The 19,241-nt window shown below is 39.0% G+C and overlaps 1 protein-coding gene across 3 annotated transcripts in view; it reads left to right on the top strand.

Annotated features, from left to right (window-relative positions):
* Positions 1-19,241, top strand: part of ADGRB3 (adhesion G protein-coupled receptor B3) — a 793,577-nt gene that overhangs the window by 397,028 nt on the left and 377,308 nt on the right. For all 3 annotated transcript variants that reach the window (XM_004270131.3, XM_049695237.1, XM_004270132.3), the window contains 2 exons: positions 5,725-5,793; positions 10,180-10,288. In XM_004270131.3, the coding sequence (XP_004270179.1) occupies positions 5,725-5,793; positions 10,180-10,288 (178 nt within the window). The remainder of the gene's footprint in view (positions 1-5,724; positions 5,794-10,179; positions 10,289-19,241) is intronic.

Below are 19,241 nucleotides of genomic sequence, written 5' to 3'. Positions count from 1 at the left end.
GGGGCTCCACTGTGTTTGGCAAAGAACCAGCTGTGTGTGGAAGAGGAGACCCCTTCCTTGGGAGGGGACCAGGGCCGAACATCCTCCACTGTGTCCTCTACTTGCGAGGCCCTGCAGTTTCTCAAGAGTGGGTGTCTGTGACCAGGACGGCCTTGAGACTTCAAAATGCCACTCAGATAGGAAGAGTTCGATCCCGTATTTAATCAGGAGAACCAGCTTTCTGATCTGTAAAAATAAGCACCCCATCTCCTGCCCTGGACCTATAAGAACCCTGGGTATAGAGCAGAGGAGGGTGTTGAAAGGAGGCCACACGTTAGGTGGGGACCGTGTATCCGTGATTTTTAATTCCCCCAGTGTTTATCCCATGGTCTTCCACACAGTAGGCATGCAGTCAGCCAACATGAAATATTTGAGTATTTACATTTTCCTATGCCTCGTGCTGTACCCTGGGGGCATGGGAGTGAACAAAATGGAAACAGTCCCAACTAAATTATAAGCTGGTAGAGAAGAAGAAGCCCTAAACTGATCATCATACAAATACATTGTAATTACGAAGTGTGATACACTTCAAAAGAAATCTACACAGTGCAACTGCAACTCCGCATGTTTGCTGCCCTGTGAGTGGCTCCCTTACAGCTGGCTGCTGCCTGCATTACATTAGGGTGAAGGTGCACTTATTCATCCTTTTGGGTGAGTGCACAGTAGTTTTGCTGGGTTGGTCATGCATGGACGTAGAGGCCGGGAGAGTCAGAGACCATCGTACTAGTAATTCCCCAGGTACTGGGGAAAGCTGACTCTCAGAACAGAGAACAAGGGTCTCTTCTGGTCAATAGAACCTCTTCCTTCATGTCTTATTCTTTTAGGTGATTACTTCCAGGAATGGGCTGTTTCTTTTTTCCATGGATTTTTGGCAAAGCATGAATGATGAGAGTATTGGTAAATGAAAAATAAAAATTTTCACTACTCAAAATCAGAAACATAAAGAGACTGTGCAGACTTTGTATACTTACAGTGTGGTGATGGGAGAAAGCCTTTCTGGGGAAATGGCATGTAAATCTAGACGTGGAGGACAAGAAAAGGGTTATTCAAGTAAAGAACAGGAAGTAAAGTGGTTGAAGAAAGGGAGCAGCATTATATAGGTCTGGAGACTGGGCAGAAACAGGTTTGGGATGCATGGAGAAGTCTGCTGAGCCTGGAGTAGAGAGAGTGGGGGACAGGATCGCTCAAGACAGAGTGGAGAGACAGGAAGGGGCCGGATCACGCTTGACCTGCAGCCGTTGACTGCTCTCTGGATTGGGGATGCATGACTGTCCTGGGCTGTGCCATTTTAATCCTAATGGTGTGTCCCTGCTTCCTTGCTTAGCCTTTAAGCCTCTCTTATGATCCCTCTATATTTCATGTCGAGACCACCACCATTCCTGAAAGCTTTCAGTTCTCCTTCTTAACTCAGTTCCTTGGGGCCTGTCTCTGCCTCTCGGTGCCCAGGCATTTGCTGCTGGGTTAGGAGGAGGAGAACACGTTTCTTGTGGCTTAGATATCTCCGATCATGAGCCTAATCTACAACTCTCTTTCAATAAGGAATTCAGCAAAAGTGCATGCTAAGATGTGCTTCAATATACTTATAGAAAATTGTATATAGTCCTTGAGAAATTTGTCAAGTGGAAGCCAACCAGATATAGAACAAAGAATTACGTACTTACTGCTTTGCATAAAATTGAATGTCCTGACCAGTGTGAGGTGATACGTCATTGTAGTTTTGATTTGCATTTCTCTAATAATTAGTGATGTTGAGCATTTTTTCATATGCCTCTTGGCCATCTGTATGTCTTCTTTGGAGAAATGTCTATTTTGATCTTCTGCCCATTTTTTGGTTGGGTTGTTTGTTTGTTTTGTTTTTTTTTTTTTTGATATTGAGCTCCATGAGCTGTTTGTATATTTTGGAGATTAATACTTTGTCCATTGCTTCATTTGCAAATATTTTCTCCCATTCTGAGTGTTGTCTTTTATCATTTTTGGTTTCCTTTGCTGTGCAAAAACTTTTAAGTTTAATTAGGTCCCATTTGTTTATTTTTGTTTTATTTTCATTACTCTAGAAGATCTGTCATACAGAGTGAAGTAAGTCAGAAAGAGAAAAACAAATATCGTATATTAACACATGTATGTGGAATCTAGAAAAATGATACAGATGAACCTATTTCCAGGGCAGGAATAGAGACGCAGGCGTAGAGAACGGACTTGTATAGACATATATACACTACCAGGTGTAAAATACCTAGCTAGTGGGAACCTGCTGTATAGCACAGGGAGCTCATCTCGGTGCTGTGTGATAACCTAGAGGGGTGGGAGGGTGTGACGGGGGTCCAAGAGGAAGAGGATATATGTATACACATAGCTGATTCACTCCATTGTACAGCAGAAACTAACACGACATCGTAAAGCAATTATACTCCAATAAGAAAGAAAATCGAGTGTCCTTTTAGTCTCACATGGCCAAATCTAGGACTTGCACTTTGAATGGGGCAGAGACATCAATGCTTCTCTTTACGACATGCGTTCGCTGTGCTGATTTTAATAATACTTCCTGCCGAGGAAAACCAGAGTCCTGCTTCCTGCTCATGGTGTCCCACAGCCGTTTGCTCAGGGTCTCCCACGTGCTGCGTGTCTCATCATCACAACACTGAAACCCCTCCCAGCAGAGGACATTCTTAGGAAGGAGAGCTTTCTGCTGAACAAATCATGGGCCATAATGTGGCTATAAATACAAATCATGCAGCCAGTCGTAAAAAGATAACACAAAGGGAATAAAATCATAAAGCTGCCATATATTGAGCACTTAGCGTGTGTCGGATACTGTGCTGAGAATTAGCTCTGAGCTTCACAGCTGCTCTGCCCTGCAGGTGTTAACATCTCTGCCTTACAGGCTAGAGAACGTAGGCGGAGGTGGGCAACGTTACCCCAGTACCACACAGGTAATAAAATGTTGGGAGAATTTTTAAAGCAGGTCTGCTTAGTTCAAGCTCCAAACTCAGACTCTGCTAAGGACGCTGAATTTTTCAAATCAGTCTAGGTCGTAGAGATCGGGATGTGATCAAAACAAAACAGAAACCTGTCAGATGCAATTCAGGGGCTAAGGGACTTGATCCACATATCATCAAAGGAGAGGTCTGACCATAGGTAGCCGAGCTCTTGAAAAACTCTAGAAGTTGTGCATCTGCTGCCGTGGAAGTTGCTTTATACTTTTCTCAAAAATTCAGTCAAGTGGTCTGAAAGGTTATGAGTCCCCTCTTCAAAATGCTGTTCTGTTTGGTTCTGCTTTGTTCCATCTGTCAGTATGATATTTGAGCAAATGTAGAAGTGAATTGATGTATCGAAGTACATTTTTTTCAACGTGTGTGAGACAGATTAGAGCAGGGTCAACTCAGAGGAATGATGCTTGAGTCTTGTTGGAGAAACCGAGGTGTACTGACTTTGTGATTTCATTGTTTCCTTTAAGTTAGGACTTTATTAACCACCTGCTGGGGGCAAGGCATTGCATGCGACGAGGATACACTGAGGAACAAGCAAAGCTCAGTATCCCCGGAAATTCCCCTCCCCCTCCGCCATCTGGGATATTGAGGCTTAGCCCCTGTCCCCCTACACGAACCCACAACTGACCATTTTCAGATTCAATCCACTGGGAGATAGAAGGAGAGCTTTACTCTGTGCGGCATTCCCATGTTCATTTAGTCAAGTATGATTTATTGGCCTTGGAAGATAGTACAACCGCCTTTCTTAGACTCTCTGCTTACTAGAATGTATATTTTAATAATCTGTGGTTTTTTATGTATGCCCTCTGGTGATTTTGAAACACCGAACTCTGAATTTATCGTTTTGATCAAGGAATCGCGTGTGCTCACTGGCCTTGACTTACGGCGCAGAGCTGCTGACTCCCTGTCACTAAAACACACTTTGTGCAATGTTTTCCCAGAAACGGGAGAACGGAGATGCGTTGGCACAAATTGCTTCCCATTCTTGCGGTACCCTTGTTAGGAGCAGCATGCATTTTGTATGAGAGCAGGCAGGGGCTAGGACGTAGGCGCGGTCATGGACCTCAGCAAGGCTGACGGCGTGAAAGGGAATGAAATCTGCAACTTTCGTCTCACTAGCACCACGTCCCCTACTGAGTTCACTAGCCACAGGTGATCGGAGAACTCTGAAGGTTAATTCTTTCTGCCCATACATAGAATTACAGCTCAGTGGACAAAGCCCCTGAAATGTTATCACCCCAGCCAGGACATTTTCAGTGGAAGAAATGGCTGGTAGTACAAAAAGGTTAAACGAATTAGAAAACGGGTCTCAGACAGACTTGCCGGGTTTTTTTTCCAAGAGCTGCCTAAAATATTCTGTAAGTTTTATAGAGGTTGTGACTGGAAACATGTTTCAGCCATCTGATTGCCGGGACCTATTAAAATGAATAGCACAAATAGGGCAATTAAATATAGAAGCTAACAGATTCAAACCCCAAGAGGAAATGAAGCTGCTTGGTTTTTCTTCTAAAAACACGCAGGTGAATTTCTTTGGAATTAGAGTAACGGCCTATCTTTAAAAGCTGGCTGGATAGGGAAGAAGGCTGAAGAGACTAAAAACTTGTGACTACCTGGCCCCCAACTCCTGAAGGGAGACCTGTCCTAAGTGAAGGTATCAACGTAAGGCCGTGCTCCTGTTCATAACATACGGAGCAGCCAGAAGAGATGGGCTCTGAGGATAAAAGCAAGGGACCACCATCCGTGTAGCTTCAGACAGATGCCAAGGCTTCACTTTACACTTCTTAGGTCTCCTGTGACCCCATGTCCCTGGCACCCTGGTTTTCCTCTCCTGGCTCACAGCGAGTGTGAGAGGATAGGAAGGTCTCTCTTTAGTAAAGATACCTCATGTGTGAAGTGAGTACTAACACAGACGATGCGATGTGTGGGAAACAAAAACCGAACACTGAGAGGTGCCTGTCTGCCTGGAAAGGGAAAACCAAAACTCATTGCAGGCACTGCTGGAACACGTTAAAGCCAATGTGTTTCCAACAGTTAGTTAGGGACCAGGGGGATGACAAGGGTTTGGACATCCCTCCATTTTGGCTTGCTGCAAAAGGCAGGGGAATTAAGAATGGGAATTTGAAAACAGCCAAGACTTCTTGAGCACTTACCATGCAGGAACTTGAAAAATTTCATGTCGTCGTTACAATAAGTAGTTGTAAATGTTAAAGTAAAATAGCCAGGAAGGGCAGAGCCAGGACCCAATAGGAGGAAGGCTTCACTGGCCTCAGCTTTGCCCGTGGCCTGTGGCTTCACTGTGATGCCCTTCGACCCAGCAGTGTGAGTAGCAATCATTCCTCACAGGGAACTGGACGACTTTAATAAGACAAACACAGGGGACTTTCTTACAGGAGCTTACAAAGAGAGCTTCTTTGTAAGGAATAATTATACGGTGGCCTGACAGAGTAGAATGCAGAGCATATAACTGTGATAGAAAGTAAGTGTTGTGCCTATTGTGATGTCTTCTGAATTTGTGACGTTCTCTAGAAATCCCAGAATCATGTTGCTGAGAGAGGGTCCTCAGAGATCTTCTAGAATAGCATGTTAGGGTCATCAAGCAGTATTGCAAAGTGTTTATACCCTCAGCGTTCAAACAGATGTTGCTGGAAAAGATATTCCCTCGTGTAACATTAAACCTTTTATCTAATTTAATTTACAGAACTTCTTTCAAATAGTTAGCAACCTTCTAGATGAAGACAACAAGGAAAAATGGGAAGATGCACAACAGGTAAAGCTGAAGTTATTTCAGAACTTAAAATGAAGTTGGTTAAATAAGGCTTCGTAATATGTGAAAAAAGTAATGGCTCGCTATTCCAAGAACATAATAGGAAAAATTTTAAAGTCATTCTAGATTATCTTGTTCTAATTTTAGAGAAAACAAGTGACCTCCTTTATCATAACAATCTATGGAATCAATGATATTTAAAATGTGAAAAAACAGAGCAGGTTTAAGTAATGTTTAACTTTAAGGTATTAATACATAATGACTCTATGCCTTACCCATCATTTTCTTTCCTGTCTACAGACTATAGGAAAAACAGGTAATCTAAAAGGACACATTGCCATATCAATATTGATATGGTAAGATGCTTATAATGGAATGTTAAATGAAAAAGAATTACCAAGCAGCACGTAAACCTGATTGCATATTTGTGAAAACAGAAATGTAAAAATGTTCAGTTATAATACAAAGATAACTTATGGATGGAATAAACAACAAAATAATAAACTAGCACTTTAATATTGCTTAAAAAATAAAACAAAATAAAAGGACACATTGCAAACTAAACTGTGGGAGTACTAACTAGTAAAATCATTTGTATTTACTCTGTTATGTGTTATCTGAATTATGCATACAGATGTGCATTTTGACTCAAAGCCAAGAATTGTAAAAATGAGTTCTCATTACAAGAAATGTACTCTGCTTTTTTTTCTCTTTCTGCTAAGCATGGTAACTGTAGCAAGGAGCCTTACTGGTTTAGTTATTGTTTTAAAAATGCCTGGTCCTGCCATTTGTGCTATACTCACTGACACATGGTTAATACTATTTTTTCTAAATCACAGAAAAAGTGAGTTAGAAGTTAAGAAAGGGAGAATAAGCATGTTTTTAAAAATCCTGTAGAAATTTAATGTAAACGTTTTCTACTTGACCCTTGTTAAAAATTCCACGAGAACAATGCAATATTGAAAATGAATACTTCCTGAGTTTCAAGTGGACCCTCTCTCTCCCTTTCCCTTTATAATCATATTCTGGGCCTTCAGGAGTAAAGCATGCCCTTTATTTCTATTATCATAGGAACTCTATGGATAGACTCTAAAAATAGTCCAGTGTGGGTCCACCTCATTATCAGGTACAAGTGCTGTGCTTCTGGCCATAGCAAGAAAAAAAAATCACTCCTTAGTTTAAGACACGGAATCTATCTTTTCCTACTAGTTTGAGTTATGTATTTGTCCTTGGCTTCATTCTAGAGGAGAACCTCCTTCACTCACTGTGAGAAAATGGTGTCTTTCCTTAGAATACACTGCTAAGTGTATTCTAAAGTGGCTAAGCACATCTTTGTAGAGTGCTGGAGACTATTAATTATGGATATATTTAGGACAAATGTATAATACCCTATTTAAAACAAGACTGCAATCCATCAGACGGTGTTATTTACTGCAAGGTCCCAACTTGAGCAAATAATGAAGAGTGGCAGAACTTTTTGTCAATGGAAAATCCTGAATCCATAATCCACCTATTTACTTGTGATTTTGAGTTAAGTATATTCTTATCTTTTAAATATTTTTTTCAGTAGTGATGATCCTTAATGCTTCTTTGAAGTAACTATTAGAAATAAAAGCAACTATTCTGTAGCGATGTTTTCATAAATGCAGCCAAGTGGTAAATGAGTCTCCAAGTTTTGGGCACAAAGGGTGAACTCTTCAGAAATAAGAGCTGTTTAAAATCTACCAAAGAGAATCCTTTGTCTATTTTAGAGGAATAGTCTCAACAAAATATAACATAAAGCATAGCTCTGTGTGCATTTGGAAGACTAGCTGAGTAAAATGGTGAATATTGAAGTCAGAAGCGTTTTGCCATTAGAACTCACACTTTTGGACAATAAACAGTGTCATTTCATAGTTTGTTCACTACACATAAACCCCAGTTATGAAGGATGAAACTATGTTTAGTTAAAGCATCCTACTAAAACACAGTATACTAAAGTGAAAAAAAAAAGGCTGCATTCTCTATAGCACTGTTTTATACACCATCATTGTAGTTGGAATGGACGGTCCATTTCATTCATGATAATTGTGATGATCAGTATTTCCTTTTTATACTGAACGCTCCTGTGTCTCTCCAGGAGTGCGTAAATTGTGGCCGCTGAGCCAGATCCAGGCTGGCACCTGTTTTGTAAATAAAGTTTGGCATCATAGCCACAGTACCTATGGCTGCTATGGTACAGCAAGGACAGAGCTGAGTTGTTCCAACAGAGACCCCGTGATCCACAAAGCCACTCTCTGACCCTTTACAGAAAAAAAAAAAAAAAAATCAGCCCCGGCTCTATGACATTTGAAAACTGTTGGGAACATATAACTACAAACAAAATCTGCTGCCACCCTAGAAAACCTCTCCCCAAAGTAGACAGGAAAGAAAACAGTTTTATTATTGAATAGGCATTAAGCCAGAATGTGATGTGCATCACAGGCAGTTCACTAAGAGTTGCAAAGACAGAGAAACTTCATCCTTTAATACAGACGAGCGGATGTTCAACTCATTACACACGTGTTCTCGAGGTAAACAGTAGCTAGTTCTCAAGTAAGAGGACTTTAGGTAGTTCATCCTAAATGCACTGGGTAATTGGGATGACCATCTTGTTAGTTAATTGGCTTTATCCAAAGGAAAAATGAGCTCTGATATCTTAATGACTGCGGGCAGTTTTGCAACTCAGAGTGAGGCACCAGCTTAAGTCAGGGTCTAACCCTCCCACCGCCCCTCCCACCGCACAGCAATCTAGATGATGACTTTCCACTGAGAGACATCCCTGGGTCTTTAAGCTGGGAAGAGGCTATTTAACTTTCAAAAAGGTTTACACACATTTCAAAGAGACAGAGAAAGAATTTAACCATTACAAGTTTTCTAAAGTAAATGCTCTTAAGGGAGGGGGGCAAGGGGTTAGGGAGGGAGTCTCTTCTCTATTTTCAACTGGGAGGATTAAGCCTCTTCTTTTTAATTTGTATTTATCCACACACTACACATACACATAGACACACACACCTACGCAAAAATAGAAGAAAAAATACAGTAGCAGCAGGAAGTTTGGAGCTGATGGAAATTTCACACACATTTTTGGAATGGGGAGGAAATTTCACACACATTTCGGGAATGGAATAGGTAAGCAATAGCATTTGTCCCCAAATCTTCCTGAAATTAAAAAAAAAATTACAACTATCTATGCCATACGTTTCTAACTGTAATAACCATTGTTCATGTCTTCAACCATATGTGAGGAAGTATACGATGCATTCGAGGTGTCTGATTTTTGGGTGGGTGCGGCTGCAAGCTCCTGTAAAATATACGTACGCACTGTGCCTGCTGGCCACCCTGCCCGACATGACTTTCTGCTAATCAGAGTCTCTCTCCCCCTTCTGCACAAACCTTTGCAAATACAAAGCCATTTAAAATTCTCTAATCCACTTACATTTTTCATGGCTTGAAGCTGCAGTGGTGCTGAATGGCTAAAAGCAATGAACGTAACTTCAAAAGACTTTCTGCTTTAATCTGGTTATATAATGCAGGCTGACTTTGTCAGCATGATGGGTTACCCATGCTAAAATTCATTTGTCTTTTCAAATGGACCTCACATTCCACTCACTGTGAGCTATTGCCAGAATCAGGTCATCTTTAAGCAAACACTCATCTGTTTGCAGTGTATGAGGCGGATGATGTTGGGTGTGTCTTACATATGTACATGTGAAACACCTATACTAGAGCTGTTTTATGATCCTGCAAGTATTGCCAACACTATTATTCATACAGCAGCTATTACAATGATTAGAAATAAATGTCTCTCCCAAGATAGTTATTTTACAGTGAACTTAATAGTCTGTAAATATTCATGATGGCAATAATAATTATTTTTCCCCAGTGTTCATTGTACAGATGCTAAGTAAAAAAAAATGTAAAAAGCCCCCAAATTTCAGTGTTTGTTCTATGTTATATTTAAGTGAGGAAAGGAACCCATCAAAAGTAAAGACATGCTGCTTCTAAGTGTACAATCTGTTAGATATTTTGAGTTTTCTTGGATTTATGAAGGATTAATCACGGCATCATATCACCTCCAGAGTTCTTGCTGGCTGACATTTGATGTCATTCTCAACTGTTAGTTCAAAAAATATACAACTGTTAGATGGGTTAAAAAATAAATTAATAAATAAAAATTTAAAAATAAAATAAAATGATTAAAAATAATTTTAAAAAGTAAAAAAAAAATACAGCTGCTGCTAGTTGGAGAAATGTCTTCAAATAAATCAGAGCTCATTTATGATCTCATTGTGTCTTTTTAAAATTCCAGTTATATATTCTATTATATAGATTTTTTAAATTCCATCTAACCTTTGCTTATTTTTGTAGATTTATCCGGGCTCAATAGAGTTAATGCAGGTGATTGAAGATTTTATACACATTGTTGGAATGGGGATGATGGACTTTCAGAATTCATACTTAATGACTGGAAATGTAGGTAAGAAATAGGATGTTTTCCCAAAATCTGACTGAATTTTTAAAAAACTTTGCAAGTATCTGAGTCATACATTTCTAAGTGTGGTACCCATTGTTCATATCTTTGAGTCTACATGAGTAATGTATTGTGGGTATTTGGTGTCTGATTTTTCAATGGGCCAACCACATATGCACTATAGACACATACCTACACACACACATTCGCATGCATCTGAGTGTATTTGTATACATTTATTTAAGCCTACTTGTATTTATCTGTACACGTATATAGCAAATGTTTATTGCTATCCAATCTCATGTTGAAAATATATAGTATATACTATGTGATTATATAAAAAATAAGCCTTCGTGGTCTCGCAAACACTGTTCATGAAGATGCCAAGTCACTTTCTTGTTAGGGGTCCCAAAGAAGTGCTGAATCTCCATAAGGGTGGGACACTTCAGAGCCCTTTAGGGGTTATTGTCACAATGCTGTTGCTGCCGAAGTTTTCATGAGTAACTTCCAGGACACAGTGCGTCTCTCGGGTCTCTGTAGTGGATTCTGTAATGGTAGCACACGTAAAGTGAAAACATCTTTCTTCCTTTAGCTGTCTATAACATTGTCTCTTATAGGGAGGAATTACACACGGCCTCTTACAGTGCTACAATTATTGTGCATTCAGCCAACAGCAATTATGTTAACCAAACGGCACATTTCTTTTTGTAGTTAAAAATACTGCAAGAACAAAGAACTATTCTTCCTAAATAGTATATGCATTGAGTTGATACAGGTTTACAGTTTTATTTCTTTACAGCTTCCTCTTGTGATGTTACTATGACTCAGATTTTCTTTCATTGTCATGTTTTAGCAATCTTCACATAAAGACTACTAACTGTAGATAAAGATGTGTTTAAATCAATATCTTACCTCACATTCTTATTCAAAGGATGTTTAAGTTTTAGTTTCTAGATCAGGAAGAGACCTAACTTTGAGGAGGGATTAACTAGGGGAGTTCACACGGTATAGAACATAACATTTTTATGATTACAGCTTTGGTGGTTCATCTTATACTTGATTTCTTCGGAAGGTCCTTTACTCCTATAGTGACTCATTTGACTCTGAGATATATTCTGCCAGGGTGACCTCAACTTGTAACTGGTAATAGCTAACTACTGGTAATATTCTTCAGTTGAAGAGAACCTGTGTAATGGAGACCTCAAAGGTCTGCAGACGGTTCCATGCCCACATGCCATCTTCATGCAGCTTGAGGCCTTACGAGTTAGAGTTATGCCTTAATCCACTTTCCAGAGGTGGTGGAGGGCCCAGACTTTTGCCGAGAGTAGATGTCCAGCAGCTTGTGCTGGTTCACGAATGAAGGGAGCTGTCCTTGCTATGGGCAAGGAGAAGAAAAAGTGACTGAAAATAGTATATTTATTGAAGGATGAATTCAGAAATCAGAGAAAATCCAAATTAAATGTCCATTCCAAAAGTGTCTGGGCAAAGAGAGGAAAGGTAAAATCCGTGGAAAAAGGGGGTAGCATGTTGGGTTATGAGTTTGGGGAACATGGAAGGAAAACCCTAGAGAGATTCTGGGGACGCTGGTCATTCAAGATGGAACCACTCTTCTAAGGGCCTATGATTTTTTGGGGGGAGGAAGGAACCAGGAAGGCTGCTATGCCAGTTTGGACAATAGTAATTTACAAGAAAAACAGAGGGGGAAAAAGCAAAGAGCTATTGTTTTCTTGATTTTTGTTAACCTTAGCACCTAATTCTAAAACGCATGGCTAATTAAAAGTATTATCAGATCGAAACATGGCACGTCTTCAGAATGTGTTCGGAAAAAACTTTAAAAACCAAAACCAATCTTAGAGTCTAGTAACTTAAATGTGAACTTAAAGTAGGCTGTTTGAATAACAGCATACCAAATGCCCTATAGTACTAGTATTACTTACGACAAAAATTCCATAAATATCAATAAATTGCAAATCTTTATTCCTCTTTACCTTTCTTTTGACTTACCAAACTTGTATTTTTGAAAAATTTGTATTAAAATTATGCTTCGCCTAGGTTTGCCTACTTCCTTCATCATCACTAAACTTTAAGAAGTATATTAAGCAGAGTGACAAAGCAATTTAATGCTGCAAATAAAACCAATATTGTCCTATATTGTCTTCAGTCTTGTGTAAGGACAGTGTGATTGTTTGGCCTGCTGATCGCTTCACTGATTATCCATATAAGAAAAGGTTATATTCTGTGAATAAGTATCCCAAACATTATTACACCACCCAAAAGAGATTTTATTTATTTTGGTTTCTCCAAATACTGGTCCAGGGACTGACTTACTATTGTTTGATGACCAGAAGAAGGTTATTCTCAATAATATTTAAGAATTTTCCAAAGTATATCCATATATTAGAGTTCTCCAGAGAAGTGGGACCAATAGGATATCTGTAGGTACATAGAAATAGGTTTATTTTGGGAGTTTGGTTCATGCAATTTCAGCAGCTGAGAAATTCCAAGATCCGTTCTGTGCAAGCTGGAGGCCCAGAAAGCTGATGGTGTCATTCTAGTCCAAACCCAAAGGCTTGAGAACCAGGAAAGCCAATGGTGTTAAGCCTCACTTTGAATTCAAAGACCTAAGAATCAGGAGCGCTGATGTCCAGGGGCAGGAGAAGATGGATGTCCAGGATAAGCAGAGGGCATATTCACCCTTCCTCTGACATCTTGTTCTATTCAGGCCCTCAATGGATGGGACAGTGCCCATCTGCATTGGTGAGGGAGAGCTTTACTCAGTCTACTGATTCAAATGCTAGTCTCTTCCAGAAATACCTCCACAGACACACCCAGAAATGTGGTTTAACCAGCCATCTGGGCATCCCCCTCCCAGTCAAGTTGACGCATAAAATTAACCATCACAATCCACTCATATCAAATTGGGTAATATAAATAATAATCACTTACTATTCACATTCTTCATGGTATCCAATTTGATACTAGTATATGTAAAGCATGACTATAGTGTTGTGTCAGATATGTCCAATGTTTTTGGACAAGGACACACAGACAGAATAATTTGCGGTGACAACTTGTAAACTGTGTGAGTTGGCATTTGTTTTATGTCCTAAGTCCAAATGTTAATTATCCAACATCAAGCTTACACACACACACACACACACACACACATGCTTGCAGGCTCACAGACACACAGACACACAGCATGTTAGTGATAAATAGAGACTAGGTAACTAAGAAAGTTTGTTTATTGCTTATGCCCATTTTTTTTCAGTGGGTTGGAATAAGACTCCTTAACGAAGGGGGTGGGTGGTGATGTGATGAATTGGGAGATTGGGATTGACATGTATACACTAATATGTATAAAATAGATAACTAATAAGAACCTGCTGTATAAAAAAATAAATAAAATTAAATTTAAAAAGACTCCTTAAAGAACTTCAAAAGATCATCATGTCTTATAGAGACTACAAATTTTTTTTTATAAAGCCTGTATGCACAGCACCTCACTTTTCTGAAATATAGATAAGCTGTTGAAGAAAGAGACAGAGTTGAATAACCACAAATAAAAGAAAGACCATACAATTTAATAAGAGAGTCTCAGAACCTTGCAGATAGCTTATTTTATTTCAACTTTAAATAGTTTTGGGCTTTCTGTTTTCTGGTTCCTGGTTTTGACAGAAAGGGTTGGGAGCAGAGATGGTGCTGTTAGAATCATATACATAGCAGATAGAATACCTGAAACAATAAAGAAAAAGAAGTTCTGAAAGAATCTGGCAGAGTGGAGCCCATATGGTGGGAACAGCACTCTTCATCAAGATAAAAGTTTCTATAATCTGATTAAGATGGAAAATGAGTGACATGTCTTGGAAAGATTTTCTTCCAAAATAATTCAAATGAAAAGTTTTGAAGCTTCTTTTATCTGAAAAGTGTCCCTACCTGTATCAGCTTTTGATAACTGAAATGCTCTTATATGCTAACTATGAGCATGTTGGTATAAAGGTGAGCATATTCATTGTGGGAGGGAACAGGTCCATAGCTTTGATCAATTTCTCAAATGACTTATGACCTCAGAAATTTATTAACACAAGCCTTGGAAAAAAGTATTCTATGAACAAAGATGTTAAACAAGCCAATGCATTTATAAAGTAATTGAATATTTTTCATATCACATATGAATATGACATTCAAAATAGACACATGATAAATTATAATGAATAAAATTTAGTGAGCACTTAGTAAACACTACTAGCTTATATAATGACTCAGTAAATGAATGAATATGAAAAATTGATGTGCTACAGAGAGATTTAAATTTTCAATATGCCTCAGTTTATCCTAGAGTTGTATTCTACATGTTCTAAATATGCTGTACAGGCAAGTGATCTTCTTCAGTGAAATATGTGAATTTTTCAATATATTTTTAAAATATTTATTATCGATTAGGTCGGGGGATTATCTCTTAATATTATTTAATGTGCATTCAAGTTATTTTTCTTCAACAAGAATATTTCTTGAAGAGTGTTTAAACTGACTTTCTACGCTTTCTCTCCAAACATTTCCTCTTCGGTTCTTTTCAGCCCCATTCTTCTCTCATCACTTTCCTGAAATTCCCCTCAGAAAAGCCTTCTGGAAACTCCCAATTGCCAAATTAAACCCCCACTGTCTCTTGAAACTGTCCATTCTCTTAACATTTGTGTATGTATTATATTATAAAATAGAATTAAGGGGTAAAAATTACTCATGACTCAGAGATATTTAGAATTTTTGGAGGCAGTAACGTAAAACAAAGCAGAGTATGCACTGAGGGGGAGACAAGCACATTGTTTGAGGCCCAGCTGTTTGCAGTTCCCAAGACAGAACAGGATGTATGCGACGTCACCTGATCAGAGTTACAGGACAAGTGCATGGATGACAGCTGCTCTAGAGCGTTTGTCTAAAGTTGTGGCAGCGTGTTTTATAGTTTTTTATTATGATTTTAGTCATCTATTTTCCATAATCACTTCAAGTAGCGTATTGTGTTTGCCTTATTTGTTGGTAAGAATAGCCTATTCTTTAGAAATTAAGTGTTTTAGTTTTGGACTTAAAACCTGAATTGTGTTCACCAAACTGAATTCAAGGAGGATCTGTCATGTGATGTATGTTGCAGCCCACTGACTGTGTTCAATTAAAAACAAAAAGAATTTGTCTCTTACTATAAGCAAAGCCTTTCCTTAGTGATTCAGGTCATTAAATGAATAAGCTTCTCATCTACAAAGAGTTTGCAGTCCAGTTGTGGGCATAAAAGAATTACATAGATGAATAACATACCAAGTGCAGTCTGGTGTGTGTCATGGAAAACAAATGTTACAGAGATTCATTCCGAGAGATGTTGTTCCATGTAAGGAACTAGAAAATGTTCTTCAAGAAGGAATCATTTAGTGTAGATGTTGAAGGATGGCTGGATTGTTGACAGTCCAACCTGAGGCACAGTGAGTGACAAGGAGATGGTGACATTCCAGAACATTCTTTTAGCAAAAACAGTATAGAGTTGTCCAAGCTGAGATAGTGCTTAGGGGATACGTGGTCTATTTTGATAAAGACACCTATGTATGGAGGTAAAGGAAATGAAATAAACTTGGAGAGACATGCTGAGACATGGTGTCACATGCTTCCCAATTCCGAAGACAGTAGGGAACTCCTGAGGCTTCATCGATGGGTGAGAGCTGTGCCTTGGAAAGACACAGGTCACAGCAGAAATAAAATTTGTTGAGATTGAAACATATTTTAAACACAGAGACCAGAAGGCTTTTTATAATAATCTTTGCAGGAGATAATGAAGACTTGAGTTAGCGGTAGTAAGAATAGAAACCAAAATGTACTTATATCAGTTTGATACTCTGAGGGTCGAAATGATGGCATTCCGTAACTGAATGCGGTGTCAGAGAGAAGGGAGGAATTGGGATTATATTGATTCAATGAACATTTGAGAGTGTCTTTCACATATTAATGTTTAAATGCAAACGTACCCCTCAAGTGGAAAAATAAAATGTGGTCTTGGGTTTTGGTAGAGAAGTCAAATTTATGATATACCCTTGGTAGTCAACTGCATAAAAGTGATGGTTGAAGCCAGAAAAGCATTTTCAATGATCAGGACAGTAATAAGAGGGGTAAGATAGAAGATGATGCCTATATTTAAAAAGAAAATAATCCTGACTATGTGTGGTGATGGATGTTAACTAGACTTCTTGTAGTCATCGTTTCACTATATATAAAAATATTGAATCATTATGTTGTGCACCTGAAACTAATGTTATATGTCAATTATATCTCAATAAAAATATCTCTGTATATGACTATGGAGAGATCTCTAGGATATATTATTACCTGAAAAAGTATGTATAGTCATAAACCAAGTTAAGAAATATATTTTGTTTTCAAATAAAATTTACACATTATACTAGGAAGCAGTCATGTAAGTTATAGAATAGAAATCAATGTTGAGGGGAAAAAACAACAACAACAACAAAGAATCGTTACAGATATCAGAATAAGAATAGTCAGAGGTAGTAGGTATAAGGGGTTCCGGAACAGGGCAGTAGGAAATCAGTGGCATGTAATTAATAGGAGAGAGAGAACATATCAGAACAATACTGTAGTTAATATCAATTGCTAATAAAGTTCAGAGTAGTGGAGTTAAGAAAAATCTTATGTGATTGCTGGTGGTAAAACATAAGAGTTCTCCAGGAAAAGCACAGACACAATGAACAAGATCTAAATTTCCAAGCTCTTTAGGTGGTTTCAATGGATTTACCCATAACATTTTAACACAATTATCTCTAAGGATTAGTTTGCACAGATCAATGTTGCTACATCCACTTAACTATCTCACAACAGTTCCTTAGGAACTCTTCAAAGTTGACAGTATCAGATAAAAAAGGAATATTGTTAGGCTAAGAAAGTCTCAAGATACAGAATATTAAAGTTACTGGCTGTAAGGAATTTCAGAAGTCACCCCTATGTACACCCTTAGAGATAGAATATTCTGGAAAGTATAGTTCCAGTTTTTCTCTAGTAATCCAATAAGGCCAGTGCCTTGAAAACATTAATGTTAAGACATTTTTCTCTTCCAAGCTAAATATCACTGTCTCTTCTTGGTTTAGAAATATGAAATGCTGGGCTTTTCAGAATGAACATTCATACTTGGTGTTTTCTGAAATCGAGTCCAAATTCAATCTTAAGAATGACATGATGCAATTTTGACATCTTTCTCTCCCCAATGCTGGCTCATCAACATCAAACCTGTGTTATTTCTTACACTCACTGGTAAATTTAATCATTCCTTTAGAGAATATCTTGTTCTTCAATTGAGAAACCCGTCTTCAATCTGATGATGTAATTACAAAAATAAAGTGGCTTCTCTTTCTAGGCCTATTTTCCTTTCCGTCACTGCTTCATTTTGTGGGTCATACACCTCCATCACTTGTTTAACTTCCTTGCTTTGGAAAAAAGATGGCTATAGTGAGTTGACACCGAGCCTGAAAAATACACAATTTAACATCTTTTTGCTGTTGTTGTTTATCTGCAGCACCTGATGTTGGTTCAGTCAGCTAGACTTGAGTCTGGAAGTGTCAGATTCTACCTCCTCTGCCTGGCTCACTACACTTTTTCTTGCTAGACTTGTGAAGCAAATGGTGTGTATTTCTGTAGGTCAGAAAGAACAAACTAAAATTACCTGTTTGTTTTTTTTTAAATGATACTAACATACTGGTTCCATTGAGAAAATAAATAGTTCAAGCAGCATTTTAAAACTATGGCTTGGAATAATATGCAGCATTGAGTTCTTTGATGATTTCTCATTTAATAGGAATTATCTCATTGCATTTTCTATGATACAGTTATTCCAAATGGTTGGGGTGAAGCGCTCTGAGGAGGCTGTTGAGAAAGGGCCATACCAGACTCTTTTAGTGGTAGGAAAGACATACTCCTGATGGGGATATGATGAGAACCCCATTTAGATGCTCCCTAATGCCGGCGTAACAGTTTGGGAATAGCGCATGGATTTAACTGGCTTTAAGAGGGTGCCGGGTTCTGTTTTAGGTTCTGGGCATTTCTCAGTGAACAAATCGAATGAAGCTCTTGCTCTCATGGAACTTGTGTTTTGCGGCAGGGACAGAGGTCAGTCAAGCACCCTCTGATATGCCCAATGGTTCTAAGTGATGCGAAGACAAGTCATCAGGAAGGGTGACACAGAGGGGAGAGAGGAAGCGGGGGATGGTCGGGAATAAGTGCTAGTTGAGTATATACCTGGGTGCCTTGAGAGCATGGGGCACGGTGACATGTGGGGACAGACCATCTCCAGCAGAAGGAACCAGCACAAAGTCCAGGATGTGTCCACGTGCTTGGCATTGTAGAGGCCTGGAGGAGGCCGCTGATGGTGGAGTGGCTGACAGAGGGGCTGTGAGAGGTGGAAGGGGAGTGAGGACCAGACTTTGGAGGGCGTTTGACTGTAGGTCTCTGAACGAGATGCAAAACCACTCAAGGATTTGAGCGGAAAAGCAACCAGATCTGGTATATGTCCTGAAAGGACCATTCTGACTACGGACTGTCGGGGGTATGAGTGCATACAGGGTGACCGGAGGGAAATTATGGCAATAGGCCAGGCGAGAGAGCTCTGTGGTTTGGACCAGATGCCAGGGGAACTAGTGGGAAGAGGCCAGATGCTGGAGGTAATTTAATGGTACGTCTGACCGAGTTTACTGATGGCTAGAAATAGGGTGTGCAAGAAAGAGATTGACAAGGAAATGTTTCCACTACATCTCCAAGAACCCAACTACAAAAACAAGACAGGTTAATTTCTAAACCTCTATACTATAAGCAAATGTCATAAACCTCCTTTGGTGGCCATTTAAATGTCTCTAAAATTTAGGATCCTAAGCAATCTCTTTGGTTCATTTTTTCCTTAAAGTATTTTCATCGAGAT

Source organism: Orcinus orca, chromosome 12 (assembly GCF_937001465.1).
Source record: "Orcinus orca chromosome 12, mOrcOrc1.1, whole genome shotgun sequence".
Lineage (NCBI taxonomy): Eukaryota > Metazoa > Chordata > Mammalia > Artiodactyla > Delphinidae > Orcinus > Orcinus orca.
The sequence above is the reverse complement of the archived record's forward strand: the minus strand, read 5'-3'. Positions and strand labels throughout refer to the sequence as shown.